The 23451-nt window shown below is 45.3% G+C and overlaps 1 protein-coding gene and 1 long non-coding RNA gene across 12 annotated transcripts in view; one reads left to right on the forward strand and one right to left on the reverse strand.

Moving 5' to 3' along the window:
* TMCC1 (transmembrane and coiled-coil domain family 1) overlaps positions 1-19523 on the forward strand; it is a 57977-nt gene extending 38454 nt beyond the window's left edge. For 10 of the 11 annotated variants that reach the window (XM_041425976.1, XM_041425985.1, XM_041425978.1 and 7 more), the window contains 3 exons: positions 9139-10073; positions 16471-16606; positions 18909-19523. In XM_041425976.1, the coding sequence (XP_041281910.1) occupies positions 9139-10073; positions 16471-16606; positions 18909-19223 (1386 nt within the window). In that variant the 3' untranslated portion in view covers positions 19224-19523. Of the gene's footprint in view, positions 1-7340; positions 8317-9138; positions 10074-16470; positions 16607-18908 lie in introns of those variants that run through there. The other variant, XM_041425979.1, reaches the window with a different exon arrangement.
* LOC121347359 lies at positions 12055-15864 on the reverse strand. Its single transcript, XR_005954224.1, has 2 exons — positions 12717-15864; positions 12055-12236 (listed from the first exon to the last, which is right to left on the reverse strand). It is a non-coding gene; the product is annotated as an uncharacterized LOC121347359 (long non-coding RNA).
* Positions 19524-23451: the final 3928 nt, after the last annotated feature.

A 23451-nucleotide genomic window follows, 5' to 3' on the forward strand; every position in this document is an offset into this window, starting at 1 on the left:
AGAGAGAAGTATTTGCATTGGTAGCTTTTTTAATGTGACCTCTTGTTTTGCTGTTTTGAGCTGTACAAAATGTATTTTCAGGAAGTAGTAAACAAACTGCAGAACCATATTCTTCTCGAGGTAAAAAGAGTAAGTGTGCTGCCTCCCATAGACCCAGTGACCTTCAGAACTGATGAAGTATTTTTCTTCTGTTTCATTGAGCTGTGTAGCTCAGCACTGCCCTTTTTCAGTCTGCGTTAACAGTAAGCTGTATCTTCCCCTCCTCCCCCATTTATTAAATACCGAAGAGAGACAGTAAGGTCTTTGATGCTCTGATCTGCAACGCAAAATAGAAGCTATTTCTCTTTGAATTGTTGCAGTTAGCTCTCCCCTGCTCTGTGGTCCAGTGTTTGGGGAAGAAAGAAACCTGGGATCCAAATCGGTTTTTTGCCATAGTTGATGGTTTACCTGGAGTCTGTTACAGTCTGCAGAAGACGTGGTTGAAAGGTTGAATAGTATTCCTCTTGTGTTTGAAACACATGTGTCTGATGCATTTTTTTCATTAACTCAGATTTTCCCAAAGGAAAATAATACCTTCTATATGTGTACTTTGTATCGCTGCATTCATTAGTCCTCATGATAGAAGTGACACACAGGTGTCTCTCCAGAAAAATGCCTGTTACTGCGTTGTCTCTCCAGAAAAATGTGTCTCTCCAAACAAATGTGTCTCTCCAGAAAAATGCCTGTTACTGCGTTGCAGAGGTGCAGGCTGTGGTGGTACAGGGCAGCAGGAGAGCCCAGGGGGTTACAGATGTTTCACCTCCCAGGTTGATAGATCTGCATGCTTTGCATCTTGTCACACCTAACTTCAGGCTACTGCATCACCTCTTGAGAGCTGGAGAGAGTAATAGTGAGCACAGGATACCTTGTTCTTTGCTCTCCAGGCCAGGTCAGGGTAGCCTGAACAGCTTTCTACCGTGTGTTGAGGAGATGCTGCACTGAGGGCTATCTCTAAATGGAGTTCTCAATGAGGATTCTTAGTTTTTGCAGGAATACTGAAAGCAGCATAGTGATTTCAGTATTTACCTAATTCAGTGTTCCCTGTGGATTTCTGGACAAGTGCCCTGTTGCCTGACCCTGACAGGTGCTTGTCATCCCTTGAATGTGTCTTCCTCTCTGATGTCTCATTGCTTGCTGTTCTCTTCCAGGTTTCCAAAGGCATCAGTGCCACGTGTCAGCCGCCCTGGGGAGGGCATGTTCTTGGGCTGAAGGAACTGCCCTTGCTCAGTGTCTTGTGCTTTACGAGCTGTGTTTGCCACTTGTTGCGATCTTAGAGATTTAGTTGGTGCTAGTGCAGGAGCACCTGCAGCACTTGGAGTAAACAAGCTGCTCTTGAACAAAGCAGGAGTCTGAAGCAGCTGTACTGCATATTTGTGACAAGTGTGATCTTATCTGGTACTATGTGTATGTTGTACTGCAAAGGCTTTAAATAAGGAAATGTGTCAAGAAATGCTCTATGGCAATGGCAAAGCAGTATATTCGCAGGAAGCATGAATCTTACTGCTTTGAATTACTTAATATTGTATGAACTGTTGATTGGATAAACTTCAGGGAGGAGTTTTGCTTATGGTTACGCTATGTGTTGTACCTGATTTTTAGTTACTGGAACCCTTCAGATTAAACACTTGGAGGGGATGTGCATGTTAAACTTCACCAGAGACACATCCCCGAAAAAGGGAGAATCTTTGCTCTCGCACAGGGCTGTTCTGTGCAGAAGGATCACACAGAGGCATTTGTCCTTCCAGACTTCAGACCCAGTTTGCTCCAATGCTTTGCAAGTCAAAGTTAACGTGCAACCATAAAATGAAACTGTGTTCTTTACAAATTAATATATAACATGCAATAATAATCTCTGTTCATCAGATAGCACCTTGAAGCATAAAAAACCAAAACCAAAACTGCTCTACTCTCTGCTAAGTATTAACAAAAATTTTGTCTCTCAGGTAATGAGATGTGATTCACACACTGGGGAAAATAGGATGAGGTAAAAAAAAAAAAAATCAGAACCAAACAAAAAAAACCACACATGATTTTACATAGTCACTTTCTTATAGAAGCTTGTATAAACTTGTTTCTTAATCCATCCTCTTCTGCTGGTTCCTATTCTTAACTTTTGCTCAGCTTTACCTCATTTCCTATCCTTATTTTTGTAACTTCTAGCCTGATTGGCACTCCCCACTAGAAATCAGGAGCTGCTAAAATAAACATCCATGGTTGTTATTTTGGCCGTATCTTTTGCTGTGTCATCCCTTATCACCTCCTACAAGTTCTTGTGTATAATTCAGTTATTTCCTATTTTTCCGACCAGATTGTTGCATCTGTTCCCTTGGACTTCCCTCACCCTCAATGTTGCCTTGTTTATTCAGTCAACACTGATGATTTTCTGCTTGACTAGTCTAGCTTTAGGAAACCATTACTGAATTGCACCATCAAGCCTTACTTTTTTGTGCTCAAAAATATCTTTCTCTCAAGATTTCAGAAATTTGAGGTCAAGAAGGTGATGTCTTTGGCAGCAATGCTGTTTAAAAGGAATTAAAGGGGCTGTAGGCAACCTCTTGAGGGAGACTTTACACTGCGTTGTGTCAATCCCTTCTGTCTCTGGGATGTCAATAAGTACTTGTAGGGCAAGCTGGTGCCTGGTCCCACATGTTCCAGTCCTGCTTGAGGGAACAGCTTGTGCAGTGTTCCTTGCCTCAGCCCACCACACTGAGCTGGTAGGTGTCAGGGATGCAAGTGCCTGAACCACAGCTGGGAAAGGTGGAGGTCGGCTTTGTAGCTTCAGCTACCTCTTAACATTTGCTTCCTGAGAGGCAGGGGGCCTGGGCAGGGGGAGTCAAGCAGGAGGAACATGTGGAGCCTGCTGAACTCCCCTGCGCTGACAGCAAGGTGCTGTGGGGGAAGCGTCTGTGACCAGCAATTGCCTTCAGTGACGACGCTTCGCTGGAGCTCCCTGCGGAATGCGCAGTGTTGCTGGAGCTGCCTCTGGTACAGCGAGCGTGATGCTGTGTGGCAGCAGCATCTTTCATCATTGCTCCCAACACCAGGGAGGGCTGCAGCTGAATACTGGTCTGCTTTGGGAAGAATTTCTGCTGCTGACAGCTCTGAGGAAAAGACAGCTGGCTGCTTTACAGCTAAACTATTTTTGGCACTTGATGTGACACATGAAGTCACATCTCCATTTCATACAGAATTAGGTACAAGGCCACGGGCAAGTCGCCCTGCAGCTGGCTTTACCAAATCCCAAGCCGAGGTTTGTTCGTGTGCCATTGCTTGAGGGATGCTGCTCTTGGCACCAGTGCCAAGTGAAGAAGTCCCAGGTCACCTTTCCCTCCAGTGGTGTTTCTGCTGTCTTGGGCCTGATGGTGAACCACACGATAGTGAACCACATTTGGGAAAGTAGTAAGAACACCCCCAAGCACTTTATCACTTGGTTCCCAGTGAAGTCGCAGCTTGGCTCTAGAGGGAGCTGCTCTCCTGTCTGTCTCCAGGCTGTGCCAGTACAAGGTAGGCAGGGAGCTGCTTGGCTTGGACGCCCCTAAAGAAAGGGAAGGCCCAGTTGCATGCAGCATGTGGGAAGTGTTTCCCCTTTGTGGCTGCCCACAGCCCTTCTGTCCGGGGCAGGGACCTGCCCTCTCCCCTCTCTCCAAAGCAGCCTGTGGGGCTCTGTGTTGGCACGTGTAACATTCGTGCATTCCTGTTGCGGCAGTCATCACTTATGACTGTTTAACTACTGTGAGTAAGGTGTAAAGCCATTTCCTCTTGGTGTCACAGTGTTGGTTTCCTGCTCAAGCTGTTGTCTGAGGCATTGTACTGGAATTTTTTCTTGAATATTTTTCAGAGTAATTTTTCATTTTTTGTTTTCTCACTGTTTGTTTTTTTTTTTAACCCATAACCATGGTGATCTTCCCATCATTTTGAGGGTTAATTGTTCATAGGCAAAGGCTATATAACTTTCAGAAATCCCCATTTTATTATCTAAACAATGAGCTGTGCTGTGAAAAACACACAGCAAGACTTCCTTGAGCTGTCCATCTGTTTGTGTGCTTTCCTTAGCCAGGTTTAATTTGGATTTGGATTTAGGAGCATGCTAGAGACACCTCAGAACAGTTCCTGTCAAGGATGACCATAGGTTCTTGTGGGTGAGTTGCTGGAGCCTGTGAAAAAGCAGAGCTGCTGCACCTTCTGAAGATTCAATCAGTCAATACAGTTTTTCAGGATAAACTGCAGTGTGTCACAAGGAATCACACTGGACACGTTTTTTGCTTTTCCTCTTTCTTGACAGTAAATCTAAGGCAGATGTTTTGTAGGGCAGGAGCATGTATGCACCCTGAGCACTTGCTGAGGGAAGGTGTAAGGTGGATTTGTAAATGAATCCACATGTGAGTGAGCAGTTGTCTCTAGGGATGGTTCATTGCAGCAGTATTTTGATCTTCTGTCTGTATTTACCTGAGAGATGAATGAACAGAAATATTCTCCCTTACATATGCTGTTGTGCGGGATTTGGAATCACAAAAATATGCAACTAGAAATAAATAGTAACCCATAGAGTTGGTGGTATCAGGTGTGGCAGTGTTGCAGCAGACAGATCTGACTTTCTGTCACAGACAGATCCACAAATGCAGGATGTGGAAGTAGTATCTGGGAGATATACTCAGAAGCTTTCTGGACATCATGCTGGGCAACTACTGGCTCTTGGTGGCCCTGCCTGAGCAGGAGGTTGGGCCAGGTGAACTCCAGAGGTCCCTTCCAACCTCAGCTGATCTGTGATTCAGTAACAACCTTTAAAAAGCAAAGCATTAGAAAAATAGATTCTTAATGCTAGATCAGGTGTAGGTAATAAAGAGCTTGTTGCATCACCCAGGTGGGTGAGGCAGGGGAGTTTGTGGCACTTTTTTGTTTCCTTTGGGACCTGTGGTAAGTTGTGCCATATACAATGACTGTTTTGGATCCAGAGGAGCAGGGCACTGACTGCTTATGAGACAGTGGGGCTGGTGCCACGTTAACCCATGTGTTTCAAGAGTCATGTGCTGCAGGTGGCATGCAGGGAGGTGACTTGTGGCTGTTGATAGCACTTAATCTGTGTTAATGGTACCTCATAGTAATTTGTGATGTTTAAGTATCTCTTCATTGTACCTGCTGGGGATTCTGTGTGTGTTTATTCAAATGTGCACTTAGGTGTTTTAATGCAGATCCAATGAAATGGTGCCTGGGGGGGCTTTTACTCTGCAGATGTGGTCCGGCACAAAGAATGGCAGGGTTTTCTCCCCTGTGATTTTTATTTCCTCTAAGGTGTTGATTAGAGATCTTACTAACAAACCAGCTCCCTTATAACTGTCATCAGAGATTTTGAGTCTCTGCTGTTGTGCCTGCCTGAGGCTGGAGACCATCTGTCCACCTGGTGTGGAGGGGTTAGCCAAGTCCCTGTGCCCATCCCTGCGCCTGCCGTGCACTAATGATGCTGTTGAGTGGTGTTTCCAAACAGGAAGTCTAAAACCTATGACTTACTATGAGTCTCATAGGTTTTCTGTCTGTATGACTGTGTTGCCTTCAGCACAGTGGGAACAGGAAGCAAAAGAAGTTTGTAATGTTTTCATGGCTGGTTTTAGCTGCCAGTCAGGTGTGCAGTCACTGGGAAGGTGATTAACCCTGGCACCTCAGGTGCTGTTAGCTCCTTTCTGGGGCTGTGCAATCTCACTCTAGCTCCCCTGTCTCACTTTGCCCTGTATGTGTTTATTTTAAGTAGCATGACAATTTTCAGTCACACTTGTGAAGCTCCAGGCTTCACAAGGTGAGGGAGGTGAATGCAGGAGTTGCCCTCTTGCAGCAGGCTTGCTCTGAAAGCTGCTGTTTGCTTAGGCCAGCTGCCCTGAGTGTTTAAAAGCAACAGTCCATCTTCTTGGTGAATGACGGGTATATGCTTTTACTGGAGGAGTTTTAGGAGGGCAAAATACCTTCAAAGAAACTGCTGTATTTAATCTTCAGCAGCACCAAAAGGCAGAATCATGAGGTGCTTTTTGGGCTGTGTGCTGCAAAATAGAGACATTGGAAAGCTTGTACAGGAGTGAAAGCCTGAGACCATTAACAGTTGAGAATTTGGTAAGATCTTGAGAGAGAGAAAGCATAAGGCCCTCACATGATTTCATCTGATTTGAGGCATAATGCCAAAGCAGGTCTCAGTGTACCTCCTGGTGGGAGGGCACACAGCTCCCCTTAACTGGAACTGTCAAATATAATGGAAAATTGTATTGCAAGAGAGATTGACTATTGAATTGTAACCCCTAGTCTTATAAAAGCATTGATCATTATTTTATATTTTATATTTAATTTACCAGCATCTTTTCAGGACAGATTGACCATCATCTCAAATTCAATAATATGTCATCAGCATTTCCCAGGGACCCGGTTTGTGCTAAGTATTCCCTTTACAAAGCCTTGTCAATATGGAGAAAATACTTAAATTATCTCAGTTCTGTTCCAGAACTGCACTTGTTCAGCCTTTTTCTTTTGACTTGGAAAGAACCCTTTTTGTTATTTCAGAATAATATCCACACAGCTGGTAATTACAAAGCAATTATCCCAACTTGATTTATTCTGTTACTGCAGTTCTAGTTCATTTTCTACCACAGGTGTAAGGAGATAACCTGGGCAGATTTGCTGAAGTCAACTGACTTCAAAAGGGGGGGAAGAGAAAGTTTCTACCAAATTTTTCTCTCACAAAACTTGTGTCATGAGAGCAAAAGTGTAATATTAGTGTAATTTATGGTAATTATCCATAAACACACATTAATTAGACCAAACCTGGAGTAAATTAAGCTGATAGAAACTCTTTGCTGCAAAGTAGTGTTGAAGCCCCAGTAGTTCGATGACACTGATCTGTGCAGATTTCACCTGAGAGCCTCTGGGCTGCAGAAGAACTGGTGAGAAGTGATTGTTTGGTTCTGAGACACCAGGTGAGTCCCATGCTCATCCACCCTTACCACTGCCCAGAGAAAAATCAATTACGTTATGAAAAGAAAAAAATAAATTGTGGAAGTTTTGCATCAAAACTGTGAATCTTTCTGGTTTTCTTTGTCTGCCATTAAATACTAAAATGTCCTTGCTCTGGAGGAGGTAGAGATTGTTAAGAATGGATTGAGAAGCCCTTGGTTCATAGGCAGTTAACAGTAATGCGATTGTCTTGGTGTCTCTGTGCTGCTCCTGGGGGCTGGCTGGCAGAGCTGCGCTGTGGCTGAGGCACAGACCAGCTGTGCCGTGGGTTGATTGTCTTGGTGTGCTGCACAGAGCTCTGTGCTGCTCCTGGGGGCTGGCTGGCAGAGCTGCGCTGTGGCTGAGGCACAGACCAGCTGTGCCGTGGGTGCTGGGTGACGCTCCCAGGCCAGCCATGGCCTGCACAGGCAGCGTCTCTGTTCGTCTGGGCCATAGGGAGAAATCTGATCACTGACAGCCCTGGGAAAATCTTAATGAAATTACAAATTCCAAGAAGAGGTATCTTTGCAAATGTGTATTACTTCCAATGCATGTCCCTACATCTCAGAGACAGCACGTTCGCTGTGCAGTACTGATATCATGCATAGTGTTGGTCCCGCTGATTAATATTAATTCTTAGCACCAATTTTCCATTGATCTATCCAGAGCTCCAGGGTTTCTACACCTAAACCCTCTTAAGAAAGCAATTGATGTTTCAGGAGTCGCAACAGACCGAGAAATTATATTCTATGGTTTCCAGCAGCTGAACTCCTTTAGAAAATGAATCAATTGCTTTCCCAGGTGTCTGGTTTTCCTGTTGATAGGAAACAGAGAACCTCAGGGTTATGGGAAGAAGCCTGGCTAACCCCGGCCAGTGTTGCAGTCGGCGAGGTTTTTTTGCATTAAATACGGAATGATGAATCATGAGAGAGGGTACATTAAGTGTAACAGCACTTTTGTTTGTAAAGCGCATATTCACAAACACGGGCATGGTTCTGCGACTGGGCAGTAGCGGTGGGTCAGCTGGCAGCAGTTCCAGCGGGACGAGCCGGGAGCTGCCGGCCGGTCCCCGCCGAGCCGCGGGAGCGGAGCGTGCGGGCAGCAGTCGCGGCTGCTCGGCAGCTCCGCGCCGGGACGGGGCCGCGTTCGGTTTGAAACTGGCTAATGGAGGCGGCCGGTGGCTGCGCGGCCCGGCGAGGCCTCCCCGCCGCGAGGGGGCGGGCGGGGCCGGCGGCGCGGCCATGCACGGGCGGCGGGCGGCCGGCGGGAGCCATGCACGGGGAGCGGGCGCTGCTGCCCCGCCGGGACAAGGTATGGCGGGGGCCCCGCGGGCGTTCCTCTGCCGGAGGACCCTCCGTGGCCGCGACCCGGGAGTGGCCGGGATCGGAGCATGGTCGGCTCCAGGGAGGAATGCCTGGCTCAGGAGCCGCCGGTGCGACCGCACCTGCCTGCCCGGTCCTTCGCTGGTTCGCGGCGGCTACCTGGCGGATTGGATTCCGCTGAAACAGCCTGTAACCCCCTTTTTTTTTTTCCCTCCATACATTGGGTTTGTCTTTTGAAACTCGCTATTTTCCTCCCACTCGGAGACACCTGCTCGCAGGGTTTGCCGCGGCAAGGCGTGCATTCGGGCGCCTCTCAGGCTCCGTTTTTCTGTTAAAAGCACTGACCGTAGTGGATCGGTTGTAGGTTTCACTGTTGCTGCTGTTCAGACAGGTGAAGCACTAGGAATGGTTCGGGGGTGCTGTGTTGTACAGTAAACCGTGTGGCTTCTGCTCTCAATTACCTTCTTGGTCTCTTCACTCTCTAGCTAGTTGAGCCCCTGCCCTTGTACTGATACCTTGGAGTGCTTGGTCTGCCAAACTGGGGTGCCCTATTGCACATTTGTGCTTGTGTTTTGAATTGAGGCGATTAAGTGGAGTCAAGTATGAGAGATTTTGTTTTTTTAAACTTTTGCTGGATCTCTGTAAAGTATGTGAAGCTCTCCTGATTGATACTGTCCTCTGGCCAGCTGAAGAAAGGTACATTTTTCAGAATTATATCAGTTTGCCAAGTTGGTTGGCATAAAGAAGGAAAGCTTTTCTGTTGGTGAAGCTGCTGATTAGCACTCGTGTTTCTCTCTCTCTCTGTGCTTAGATTGAGCGATTGGAAGTCAGCAGCTTGGCGCAGACCTCCAGTGCCGTGGCCTCCAGCACTGATGGCAGCATCAACGCAGACTCTGTTGATGGGACCCCAGATCCGCAGCGGACAAAAGTGGCCATCACACACCTGCAGCAGAAGATACTGAAGCTGACAGAGCAGATCAAAATTGAGCAAACAGCCCGTGACGACAACGTGGCAGAGTACCTGAAACTGGCCAACAATGCAGACAAACAGCAGAGTGCCCGCATTAAGCAAGTGTTTGAGAAGAAAAATCAAAAGTCAGCCCAGACCATCTTGCAGCTGCAGAAGAAATTGGAACATTACCATCGAAAGCTGCGAGAGATTGAACAGAATGGAATCCCTCGGCAGCCGAAGGATGTCTTCAGGGATATGCATCAGGGTTTGAAAGACGTTGGAGCAAAAGTCACTGGCTTCAGTGAGGGAGTGGTAGACAGTGTAAAAGGTGGACTTTCCAGTTTCTCCCAGGCCACACATTCAGCAGCAGGAGCTGTGGTTTCCAAACCCCGGGAGATTGCCTCCCTCATAAGGAACAAGTTTGGGAGTGCAGACAATATTGCTAATCTGAAGGACTCCTTAGAAGAAGGCCAGGAAGATGGGACAGGTAGCAAGGCTCTAGGTGTTATTCAGAACTTTCAGTCAAGCCCAAAATATGGCAGTGAAGAGGACTGTTCCAGTGCCACATCAGGCTCGGTGGGAGCCAACAGTACAACAGGGGGCCCTGTGGGAGCTTCTAGCTCCAAAACAAACACTCTGGATATGCAGAGCTCAGGGTTTGATGCAATACTGCATGAGATTCAAGAAATTCGAGAGACACAGGCAAGACTGGAAGAGTCATTTGAGGACCTTAAGGTTCGCTACCAGAGGGATTACACGTTGATAATGCAGACCCTGCAGGAGGAGCGGTACAGGTATGTGCTGTGGTACTTCGTTTGACAGTCCAATGCTGTGATTGCAAAGCACCAGAGTTGGGGATGGTAGTGCTCAGCAGGCTGCTCCCAGCAGCCTGATTCAAGTGGATAGTTCTGAGGTCTTCTCAGGACTCTTCCCTCCCAGTTCTGCCTTTTATAAATATTGCTATCTTGCTGCTTACCTCTCTCTCTGTACAAGAAAAAGATTGCAAGGAAATAGGTTCTTTCAAAGTGTTTTCAAGATAAAAACTTGAAGCTGAAGAGGTCTAATAAGGTGTCCCAAACCCACGAGTACATTGATGCAATTACTGTTACCAGACAGTGCTTTGCCCTGCAAAAAATCCTGAAAATGTTTGGATCAAAGCAAATGACAGGGAACTAATGTGGACATGACTTGACCCTGCCTTCTCCAACACTCAGATCCATATCTACCAGAGAAAGAAGCATTCCAGCTTTCTTCAGGTTCTCTAAAAAGACATGATCTTACCCATGTGCCAAAACTAAGATATCCCTTCCCTTCTCTGCTCAGTCCACAGTGGCAGCACTCAGGGAAATTAAGTTGAATTAAATGTCAGATACTGACAGTGCTCTTGCCTTGGAGATTATAGGATGCTGGAAGCAGGTGACCCATGTTTCTGTCAGTCTTCCCCTCGCTGGAAGGAATGGAAAGGTGGAGCATTTGCTGCAGTACTGCTGATCCCTGGTGAAGTCACAGGGGAGAGGTGGCAGTGGCCTTCAGTAAGGCAGCCTGACCTGCTGCCCCCACCTCCCTGCTGAGGAAAGCTGCCCATGGAGAGGTGCTGAGGGAATACTTCCCTTTCCTTGCTGGGTGGGAGAGGCTCTCTGCAGGCTGCCTTGTGCTGACATCCCCCCACACGCGTGCTGGGAGCAAGGGCTTTACTCCAGGCTCTGAAGGGAAGAGTTACTAGCTGCTCTTCTGCAGGCATCCTGGACAGGATTCTTAAACTTTAAATAACAAATGCAAAGCCCAAGCCCTCGTTCTGGTGAAGGACAGCACGCTGTTGTCATGAGGTTCTTTGTGGCCTTCATTACTTTGCCAGGATGTGAAACACAACCTGAAAGGCACAGCGGAGCTGCTGGGGGTGTGTACAGGCTTGCTGAAGTGCCCTGTGCCACTTGCTGCACTGGTTTGTGCAGCGTAACATGGGAGTTGCCCTACAGCTCTTTAGACCTGCTTATGCCAAAACATTGGAAAAACTCTGGAAAAGGCTAACCTGCTAGGATCTGGTAGAGACTGCAGGTTCTCAGTGTGCTTTGCAGAGCTTGGGCAAACAAAGCCAGACCAACACCAACACTACTTTCTAATCCCGCTTTGCAATAATCAGCAGTTTGACTGAAACCAGCAGCCAGCACAGCAGCTTTGGTTCCTAGTGCCTCAGTGTCGTCAAGTCATCCCAAAATGATGTGGAACTGGATCTTCTGCTCCTCAGCAGAGAGGTGCTGTTGTCTGTTGCTGTGTAGGTTGTTGTTTCACACACAGAGCAGCAGCCATTCATGGTGGAATGCTAAATGCAAGCATGGCACAGCTGGAGGAGTGGCCTGAAAGTACAATAGCAGACCTTGGGGACTGATGTGTGCTGTCAGCTAAGTGGGCTGCTTACTGCCCAACACGTCTGAGCAAGGTTCACGTAGGTCCCATACTAGCGCATCGTGAAGTCATACCTGTTATGTGCCATTAACCTTTGCAGAGCTCTCCCCTGAGGTCAGCCCAGACCCCAAGCTCTCACCGAGGCAGCCTGGAGTGAAAAGCAGGGAGAATCTGCATTTGGCTTATAAAAGCTTAAGATAGTAATTTAGACCTGTCATTTGGAATGTTGATGCAAATTAATTAAAGGTGTGACCTTTAAAGAGGACCAGTTAAACCACACTCAGTGCCCTTGTCTTTGTGGGTAACTGCATGATCAGCAAGAGCTCATGGGTTAATCATGATTAGATGACTACAGGACTGCACAAATGTAGATTCTTGTTTTTATAGCTTCTGTATTTTGAACCGTCACAATGATAAAAGCTGACATCACCTGAGAAGTGGAAGGTGATGCGATATGTCCAAGGGCAGAGGGCACTGCTGCTTTGGCAGGGAGGGGTGGTGCCTGTTCCTCCAACTGGAACCCCTCTTGCTCCTCAGCTCTCTTCAGAAAAAAGCTAAAAGAAGGGAAAGGAAGTTGTGGTTTAATGCTGGTAGGCTGGGGATTCAGATTAATCATAATTGGCTTTAAAAGTTGTAAATATCTCCTAACTGTGCTCTGTTTATGGGAAGCTTTCAAAAACAAACACAGAGTTCAGTTGGAGCTTAAAAGAAAATGTTTTGGAGAAGTCTTTTTCTTGTCAGGTGACACTGTGTGTTTGCATTGTACCTGGAAGCTGGAACAAAGAACATGCCATGACATTTTCTCACCTGGTCTTAATCCATTTCCTCTTTCTTAAATCGTCTGCTGTTTTGCAGGTTCTGATCTTTTTTCCCATTTGTGTTTGTGCAGTTTCTGTTTATCAGCCATGGCTTGCCTCACAGGTTTTCCATGACCTCCTTCATCTCCTCCCTCCCCTCTCCCTGCTTCCAGATCTTGTCTACCACTCCACGTGGCTGCCGGTTTGCTAACCCTGGTCTCTGAGGCAGGGACTCACCTGTCCCGTTGCTCCAGTTCTCCCGCCCTGGTGCAGGCCTGGCAGCACCACGGCGAGGCCAGGGTGGGCTGTGCTGGCCCCGGAGCCCTGCTCTGCTCTGCTGGGGCTGAGCCGCTGGCGAAGGAAGAGTCTGACGGTACTTGGCCGTCATTGTTCTCTCTGCACCGGGAGCAGGCGCTGAAATGGCTTGTTGCTAATCTCGTTATTGGAAGGTGGCAGTTGTTTACTGGTACAAGCAGGGACTTTCTGTGCTGTTGAGACTGAAATAAAGTTCCTGCTGAGTATTTTCATCTTGCTTGTCCCTTCAGGAACCTGTTTGTACATGGCAAAACCATAAGCTCACATATTTGGAGTGTGGCCAGTCTAAGGTTTTGGATTTCTTCCCAAGCCTGACAGCCTTGGAAAGGGCATTTAGGTCTCCCATGCTCCTGTCAGAAGAAAACCTTCAGCCGAAAGGCTAGTCACTGGTGCTTCCATTTGTCTGGGTTTAATGCAGTTTGATTGTCACACTTCAGTCTGTCCTCATGATGTGTTTTAAAATAGATCAAAGGAGCTAAACCCCTGGGCTCTGGGAGGGTTGGCAAGGCTGTTCTGGAGTGTGGCTGGGCAGTGGAGGCAGCGTATTGGTGTTCACCCAGGACAGCACCAAAACACCCCTGCAAAGCTGTCTGTCCTCCTTCCAGGGAGGCTCGGAGCTGGAAGTACAGGGAAGTGTGCGGGTGTCATGAGCAGCTCGTGCTCCTGTCGGGAGCAAGCTCTGTCCTTCGTGTATCCTTCTAGGTAGAGGACTTGGAGCATACTACAAATAACTTCTGGTTTTAGCTGTTTACTCGCTATTGGAAGCGGTGTGTTCAGTAGCATAAAGATGTACTTAGTGACAAATAAAGATTACATGAAGGTTTGTATTACATAGCTATAAAAAGAAAAAGGTCCATCTTGAGAGACATCTGAAGACAGGTACTAAACTCATTCACTGTCTACTGCAGACATCTTTGTAGCATTAGTTTGATCAGAGTTTCTTTACTCACCATAGCACTGAGTGCAGATCAAATGTCTTTTTTTATCACAGCCCTCCCTTCCATATGCTGTGTTAGCTGTGCATTTTGCAACTATTACTTTAAAATGCCTTAAAGCTTTTTAAAAAAATGAGATGGTCATAATTGTGTTTCTGAGCCTTTTTCAGACCACTTTCCCAGTTCCCGCGCAGTGAGCATCAGAAAACATGTGGAAGTACAACACGGCTATTTGAAATGCAGTGTTCCCACATCCCACACTTGAGCCAAGCAGCCCAGCTATTTACTGTGTCTGCAGGAACAGCCCTGATGATCTCTGTGATACTTGTGACAGGCAGCATTGGTCTGCTGCACAGAGATGTTTCTGGGCTGGAGCTTGTTCTTTTAAGGAGAAATTTCACACTTCAAGTAGTAACAAAATAGTTCTTGAGGCATTTTCCATACATGAAGTGAAGTGGGATTTGATTATTCAGGGTGCTGCTACATTCACAGACAAGTTCAGTTTGTTCAATAGACCCTGGCACTCATGAATTAGAGGCATGTATTTCATCTTAGCCCTCCTGACAGGCAGCCTATCCCTTTTATTTGTGTAATACTCCCACTTAAATGCAAACGAGCTTTCAATAGGCAATGTGGTTCTGGGCCCCGTAAGTCACATAAACCCCTCCTTGCTTTTTAAATTTGAACACCAGTAGAAAGCAGCCGGAAAAAATTAATTTTCTAAATTGTAAATATTGGGACAAGAAGTGAAAAGAAGCTGAATGGAGGATGTGTCATTTAAAAAATAAGTCAGGGTAGGTTAGTGGGGGCAGGGATGTGGGGTTTTTTAATAACCCAGTTCTAGCAGTTGCCTGACACAGTGAGTTCTGGAAGTGCAGGTGATTCTTGGATGCAGACTGCAGCAGTTCTGGGGTTGAGCAGGGAGTGAAGTGTGGATTGGGAATGAGCTGGTTGTTCTGCAGTCTTCAGGGCAGGAAGATTGGAGCCAACCCTTCTGCTAATCATGTTCTGTTTAAACTCTTAACTATACAGATTAGCAGGGTTTCCTTATGTTTCCTGTAGATTGAGGTAGTTTTGAAGTAATTAAAATACAATTGTTTCCTGTTAGAGAACAGGATTTAAGCTGCTTGGCAACCACTGCTTCATGAAAGGTGCTTATGTGAGAGGAGGTTAAAAAATACAATCATGCTATTTTCAGAAATGCTTAAGTTTCTTTTTCTCTAATAAACACACTGGTGAATTTTGTAATATAATAACAAACTGAATATATTTCAAGCAATTAATGCTGCCTTTGGGGCTTGGAGTGGTTGTGATGTTTTGGTTGTTTGCAAGTTGTTGTCAGTTTTAAGTTGGGTGGGAACAAAGGGCAATATTAATTATCTGGGCTCCTTCTTCATTAGCTGGCCTTCACATGGCCATTCCCTTGTCAGTCCTGGGAAACCAGTTCTCTGGTGTGTCCCGGCGCAGTTGCACAGCTCTTCTGGCACCTTTCTGGGCTCGGCCATGTCAGCTGGCCGTGGTCTTGGTTTCAGTGCTGGTTGACCACATGCGTTTTACTGCTGCAGCTTGTCATGCTGTGTCTGACTCCTCCTTAGTTTAAAGTAATATTGCACTGGGAACATGAACCAAAATTCTCGTCATACTTGTCTATTAAAAACAAAACCCTAAGACTGTTTTTAAAGGCTAGCTTTTGACTGCAGATGTTCTAAAAAACAAAAAAAATCTTGAAAAAAAAAAGAAGCAGGATTTGTGTCTTAGTTTCGGAACTTACAATTAAATTCTTCATTCTAGAGAAATATTTCTTATTCATCTTGTTAGTTTTTTTTTTTTTTTTGGTCAGGAATTAAATTCAGTGGAGTCAGAAGAAACCCAAAATTTAAACAAGGAATTATCTCTGTGGTTAATTCCTTAGAAATGTCTTGGTTATTAGTATGAAGATTCAGATGGTAAGGACTGTATGGTAAGCTTTTTCCATCTGCTACAATGAGTAGACAGTGGAAAAAGCCCAATGGCCACCACAGCTGTGCCCATACCTTTGTTACCATCAGAGCTACCATTTCAGTTAATTTATAACTCTCTTAGTGAGAAGCAAAACCTTATCTCTCGGAATTGTTATAACTCAGTTTGTTTAAGCAACTCTCTTCCTCAGGACTGCTCCTGGTCCATTCACCAGGAGCAAACTGAAAAATAAGCCTGCAGGTTAGTGATTCATGTGTCCTTCTTACAAATAATGTGATGGTATTTGTTTGTTAAGTTGCATCATTCATGGGAGATAAAGGAAAAGCAAATCAAAGATCCATGTGACCTCATGCAGAGATCAGACAGTAACAGCATGTTCTCTGAGGCATCAGTCACATGTAATTTCCATGTAATTTTTATGCCCATTACTGTTCCAAGTGTAGATAAAAATGCTTAGGAGTTTATGGTTTTAGAAGGGAACTGTTTGGTTTACACAGAAGTTTGGTGAATACTTCATTCTATTCTTATTCTGTCCTCAATTTCTTGAGAATTTTGTTCATCACTCAACAGTTACCATTTAATTGTGTGTTTTCTCCAGGTTAGGAACAGTATCACAGCGTTTATCAGGTAGAAAGAACTAATTCCCAGCAAGGAGGCATTAGTGCTAGAGTGTGCTGTGTGCTGACTGAGGCAGCCGTGGTGTTCATTGCTTGCTTGTCACTGGTGTCATTTTGCCATCCTCTTCTCATTAAAGCCATTGTACCATGTGTTGTCATTTCTAGATGTGAAAGACTTGAAGAGCAGTTAAATGACCTGACTGAGCTCCACCAGAACGAGATCCTCAATTTAAAACAGGAACTGGCCAGCATGGAGGAAAAGATTGCCTATCAGTCTTACGAGCGAGCCCGGGACATCCAGGTGGGTGACAGAAGCAAGGACCCAAGTCCTGCCCTTTGCCTGTTCTTTCAGGAACTCATTCACTTTTGAAGTATGCCTGCGCTTCAATATTTGATTTTAATTCTTGTAGCTTTATTGCTAAACTGCTGCATTCCAAAAGGTCCTTTTTCCATCTCTGACCTGTGGGTATCTCTCCAGGTAGCCTCCTCTGTAAATCAGGGCTGTGTCCCACACAGAGGGAACCTGCTGCTCATCTGGAGCAGAGCAGGAGCAGGAGCCCACTTTTTGTGCAGGCTTTTGTATTAGACACCCAATGGGCCATGACCCAAACACTTCTTTTACAGTAGTGTTCCCAGTACACGTCCCTGGGGCGTGGTTGTGTCACTGATTTTACAGCAATGGTCACATACATCTCAGAAAAAATGGCTTTGTGTGTGCACTGCATTGAGTCAGGAAACAGTTCTTTCTGTTGGCTTTGAAGAAATAAAGAGGTGTTTCTAAAAGAAAAGTTTCTTTTAGTATGTAAAAAAGGCTATGAAACAGAGGTCTTGCAGTTCGAGGCCCTTCTACAAAGCAAAGCAGCTGCTGACCCTTACAGAGAAAGGCCTATTCAGAAACAAGTCTCTTGACTATTACAAATACTTGTGGTAGTTTTAACAGGTATCTCAGTTCTGATTGCTGGTGGGAGATATTTGTAGTGTGAGCAGGGAGTTGTAGGTTAAGAGTTCTCCCTTTTTCCTGCCGAGGGACTCCAGCCAGGTGATCTCCTCTGGAGGCCAAGCAGGCTATGCTGTTCACACAGCAGCTGCAACTCCGCTTGTCAAACGTTCTTCTGGTCACTGCTGGGGGCAGCTGAGCAGTTCTGCCCTGTGCTTTCAGGGGTCTTAACCAAGGAGAGGCCCTCATGTTTCACTGACCCCCCACAGACATGATGCAGTGAGAAATGTAACAGGTGACAATGACCTTTAAGTTAATCAGTGTCTGTGGACAGTGGTACTACGGCCCCTGGCAGTGTAAACAGGAGGCGCTCCTTGGGGGGAGTGTTACAACAGTGGGCTTTTGTTTTCCTCTCTAAATTCAGATGGCAGGAAGATTGAATTGAAGTGGGGATTTCTCAACAGCTTTTTTTTAATCTTCATTGTATAATTCAGTGCTTTTAGTGTAAACTTAAAAGTTGGGACAGCCTATTTCTCAGCTGAGGAAGAGGGAAGTGTTTTATTGTATGAAAAACTATTTAAGAGTATGGGCTACTGTTGCAGAGGAACAGTACTGGTTCCTTTTTTGGTGATCAGTCTGGGAAGGACTGCTGCAGACTTGTACATCATATTTGAAGTTGGCCTATGTGTCTGGAAAAGGTGACTCTGAGGGAAGATAAGTGGAAATCCTGTAACTTGGTATCTTCAAGAGCAGAAGTCTCTCTTGGTGTTAATTGCCTGAAAACCTCTCTCCTTCTCCCTAGCCCCCTGCGTTGCAGGTCAGCAGTGTTTTCGTGCAGGTTGGGTTGGTCCAGCTGGGGTTCGGCCTGGTGAAAAGGTCTGACAAATCCCCCCTGAGTCAGTGGGGCTTTAAAGAGGTGGATTTGTGCAGGGTAGTCTTCTCCTTCCACCTCCTTTCATTTTGCCTCTTCCTGTAGGCAGTTCCATAAATCTCATGCTTCTTTCACTTCTGGATGTCTTTCCCCAGTCCTCGCAGAGTCAGCTGGAGCTGTGCCAGTGCCACAGCTTGCTGCAGTCTGGAGAAGATGTCCTTCCTGCAATGGCAGCTGTGCAGTCCCAGCCCTAGTGCCCCTCAGACCTTTCTCCGAGCTCACAGCTCACTAAGCAAGCGGAACACAGCTGAGCCTTGGGTAGTTATTTTTGTTGATGTAGTTTTCTGCAAGGTTGCCTAGTTTTCTGAAAAGGGGTCAGATAAGCATGAGTGACTCTAAGGAAGGTGATGGAAGTTGAGGTTCTGGGAATGCACATCCCAGAAGATGAAGATTTCTGGCTAGGTACAGCACCTCTGTCCTCTGAATGGCCTCTTGGAAGCAAAGCTGAAGTGACCGGGTGGCTGGCAGAAGCTGTGGGGTTTCCCGGCCTGGCATCTCCGTGTCAAGCCTTCTGGGTGTGGATGGGGCACCGTGGTGTATTGTAGGCTGCAGTGCCCAGTCAGCAAGGGGCTTCTCACCTCGGATATGGGAAATGGCACTGCTTCCTCTGCTCCCGCTGCAGGGCAGGAGCTCAGCGCATGAGCAGTGTGAGGTATGGGGGTGGTCCTAACCTGGCCTGGTTGGTGAGGTATCAGCTGTGAACTTGAGTAACCCAGAATGTGCTCTTGCCCACAGGAGGCGCTGGAAGCGTGCCAGACGCGCATCTCCAAGATGGAGCTGCAGCAGCAGCAGCAGCAAGTGGTGCAGTTGGAGGGGCTGGAGAATGCCACGGCCAGGAACCTGCTGGGGAAGTTCATCAACATCTTGCTGGCTGTCATGGCTGTCCTCCTCGTCTTTGTCTCCACTGTGGCCAACTGCGTTGTGCCCCTGATGAAGACTCGCAATAGGACGTTCAGCACTTTATTTATAGTGGTTTTCATTGCCTTTTTGTGGAAGCACTGGGATGCCATCTCCGGCTACTTGGAACGATTCTTGTCTCCTCCCAGATGATGGTGGCAGGAATGGGCTGCGCCGCTCCCTCCTGGCGCTTTTGGTGAGCAAGTGTGGCAAAGATTAGTCAGCGACTACTCTGCTGAAATTTTAAAGTGTCCGAGTGAATTTGTTTACATTTAGAATAACGTTTTTTCTCTGCAAGATGCATTGCAATAGTATTTTTTAGATTTTATTCAAGAACTCTTTTGGCAAGAATCCTGGATAATTTTTATGTAGCATGGTTCTCTTTGGATGCAAATCTTAAGATTCTTTAAAGTGTACAAAAGAAAAGAATAAAATACAGAAATTTGGAGCATACCAATGGGCAATTTAAATTGTGGCTTGAACTACTGTACTAAACCTGTCAGGAAGAAGAGAACGTGGTTAGCTTAAGATGAGCAAAGCTCAATCTAGTGCACAGCCTTGAATGATGGTACCACAGCAAACCTGTAACACTAAACTTTTACTGTGAAGTCTGCTCACATTCCATGTCCGAGTGTATGCGTTGAGTGGTTTCTTTCCTTAACAAGAGAAAAACAACGTGCGGATCCCTCTCCCAGCTCAGCATCTGAGTTCGCCGTTTGTGTTAACCTGACTTCAGTAACTTTCTGTAAGGCTGGCTAACTTGGCTGAGTACATGGAGTGGAAGCTCATGCCATACACAGTAACTGCACAGTTGTGCTACAGTATTTTGAAGTAGTCCTTGAAATACTTATACTCTTTAAGCAGAAGCCCTTGGTCGCACTTTTAAGGTTTTTTTTTAATATATGTATATTCACAGATTTAAAAAAAAATCCAAACAGCATACTTGAAGAGTGTAATACTCAAACTCTCAGTGCTTCCTTATTGTTTCTAATAGGATTTTTTATTATTATTATAATTATAATTATTATTATTATTATTGGGGGGTTTTTTTTGAAGGGGTTGGGAGGGTCATTACTTTTTTTTCTTTCAAATAAAGAAGTGATGTTTTTAAATGAAGAAATGCGTGAATAATTGTGAGCTGTCTTGTCCTGAAGCAGTTCTGAGGAGGGCAGAGAGTAGTTTCTAGTGTCAGCCTGTCAAATGCAGCACTGTCCATATGCCATTTGTCTGTCCTCCTGAGCTTAAAGATGCAGCATCATGGAAAACATCTGTCTTCTCCACACCTTTTTGTCATGCTGGGCTTTTTTTTCTTTTTCCACATCTGAAGGATGGTATATTTGTATTTTTTGTTCACATGTCATCTCTCATTCCTGGCCTCAGGATAAGAGCAAGGAATTTCTGTTCATCTCTTCCTAGGGAAAAGACAGGTTCTTTTGAGGAAAGAAATACTGACTCAACAGTTCACTTAACAGAATGGTTATCTCAGAAACAGTTCTAATTAAAAAGAAAAAAAAACAAACCCTGAAAAGTGAAACCAAAGTTTTCCTCCTGTCAGGCTCTGGTAAGATTATTCATGTGTCTGTATCTGTGGTGTGCCATCCTCTTTTTCAGCCACAGGGGCCAGCACTTGGTGCAGACACCTTTGCAAATCTTGAAAGGAAATGTCAGCTTCAAATGTAACCCCAAGTCCTCACAATGTGCCATTGCTGGTGACCTGTTGGTACAGGCAGGCAGCCCTCAAGTCCAAGGAATCTGTGTTCATTCTGTGCTGTTTTTTAATTGCTGTCCCTTTCACCATAACAGTGCCAAGATTCATCTTTTGTCTTCATGAAATGTAAAAAAAACCCTCCAGGATTCTGTCACAACCATTTATGGTGTTTAGTTAGGTCTTACTGTTTTCCTTCTTCCCAGGATCAACTTCCCTCTAGGAATCAGATATTGCCCAAGTGACCTAAACCAGCTGAAATCATACATGGGCATGTCTGAAATGTGCAACACATATATACACACATACATGGGCATTGTGCTATGATGCAGATTCTGGGTTCTGAAAAATTCCCTCAAACAAGGTTAATACCTTGAGTGTTTTCTGATTGCCAGCAAAGGCAAGCCCTCCACTGTCCAAGCATCTTCCTTTCCAAGGGTTCTTTTTTCTGTAGTCACAGGAAACTCAGGTGCCCTTCCCCCAGGGATCCCAGTACACCTCTCTGTCACCATGTGCACTAATCTGCTCCTGTCCTAATTAAAACAAAGATTGCCATTTACAGCTGACTCAAGCCAAACCTGCTTGTGCTTTCTGCAGTGCCACAGCCAGAGCAGAGGTGTGTGGCCGTTCCCTCCCTTGCTCCTGGCTCCAGTAAGGCTCTTCTCTAGTGACTCACATTTCTTGGCTAACTATCATCTTCCCATTATGCAGGTTTTGTCAGAAACAAATGTGTGAATAACAGTAAGAACTGATTTGGCACATAACTGAAATACTTTGTTGCCTTTTTTTCTGAAACCTGGCCTTTGTACATCTTTTTCTCAGTCTTCTTCAAACTAGAATTGCTTAAGGTAGGTTTTTATGTGGTCAAATCAGGAAGGAGTTAAAAGCCAGTGGCTCTGGATACTCGGTATCTGTAGTATTTAAGGAAGTGTTTGTCCCTCTTCTTTATGTCCTAATTTCATTTATTTTCTCAACTGTCATATTCAGTAAATACCATTTGCTAGCTTGCCAGAAGGTGCAGGCTTAATAGAAACTGACATCTCAGAACTCTTTGGTGAAGGCCATATACATATGGGTCTGGACAAAGTGTCTGTCTCTTTCTCTCTCAACAGTTTCTTCCATTCCAGAAAGTTGTCTGCAGTAGCGTCATGTGTGATGCTGCATCCGCTTCTCATATCCTAACACAACTGCCATGTGTTTTGCCTTTTGCACTAGCAGAACATTTTGGGGTTTTCCTCCCTCTTCACTTTGAAAGTCTGTGATGATTTCTGATAGCTTAATGATGATGTTGTTGGAAATGTGATTCTAGCTTTAAAGCTCCCTTTCCTTGTACATGGTTGTGTTTGCTTTCCTGATGGAGTGTTTCTGGATGACACGTAGAGGACAGTTTCTGCTGTGGATGTGAGTGTGTGTGTGAGTACCTTTAATAGCCTCCTTTGTAGATAAAAACTTTTTAGTGACCATCTCTGAGTTGCAGAATGTTTCCCAAAACATTTCATATTCGGAGTTAAAGTGATTCAGAAATTGTTTAGATGTGTTTAGCACATACTGCTTTGGCACATAAAAAGGGAAAAATATAATGGACTGTGTAAGTTCCAAGAGCAGCACCTCCTCATTAACATTCGAGGGTTCAAGTGAAGTTCATCTGTTTCCCCCATTTCCTTCAATATAAAGAAGAAAGAAAATCTTGATGCAAAAAAAATTACTTCTAAAACTTTTATAAAGTTCTTTTTTCTCTCAGCCTCATTAGTTTAGTTCAAGGATATTCAGCATGCTCCCAGCAGCTACTCCAATCCTATGTGTGCTTAGGTGGGATCAGATGAACTGCTGACTTTGGTGCATGTTACAGGAAAGCACTGTCTGTCAGCTTTGAAAATATGCATTTTTTAAATTAAAAAAAGAAAAGGCATTATAACAAAAGAAGCCAAGCTACAAAGGGTTCACGATTGAGTAGTTTTGCCAGTTTTTAAATGAATTCTGAAAGTGGCTAAAGAGTTACCCTGTGTGTCTGTGTTGTGTATGCCAGGTGGTATAGTCGTAGGCAATTGACTTAGCTGTAAGTGTGTTTTAAAAGTGGTAAAAAAAAATAAACAGAAAAACTCACTTGCACGGGTTGAAAAGTACAGAAATGACACTTGTGAACGTAACACTGTAGTTTATAGATCTTAAGCTGCTAATTGTTGAGAGAGATTTACATTTGTCTTGTCTGATTGTCGCAGATTTATCTGTGGCACTTTTACTGTATATAAAAAACTTTAAATAAAGACCTCAGCTATTAACACTGGTCTAGTTTGGATCTTTGCAGAGGGGTGGGGGCAGGGGAAGGGAGGTGCTGTCATGGAGAAGAAGAAGGGTGTGTCAAAACTGCTGAGCCCTGAGAGCTTAAAATGTGAGCAAGTTTTCCATAGCTCTGATTGTCAGACTTTATCCTCCACTCAGCCAGCCACACACCACTAGGGCACAATGAAAATAAGCTGGTGTCGGTGTCTGGTCTTTGCAGGTAGAGGAAAGGAGCAGCAGCATTGCATTCGTCCTTTGCAGCCCCCTTGTGCCTGGGACAGCCTCTGGCAGGGTCCCTGCGGCCACTCTGTGACTCAGTTTGCAGGTTGGTTCAGTCAGACTTACCTAAGAAGTGTGTCTTGGAAGGACCAGAAGTTGGTCCTGTATTTTTCCACC

The sequence above is a fragment of the Onychostruthus taczanowskii genome, unplaced genomic scaffold (genome assembly GCF_017590055.1).
Source record: "Onychostruthus taczanowskii isolate IOZ18803 unplaced genomic scaffold, ASM1759005v1 scaffold9, whole genome shotgun sequence".
NCBI classification, from domain to species: Eukaryota; Metazoa; Chordata; class Aves; order Passeriformes; family Passeridae; genus Onychostruthus; species Onychostruthus taczanowskii.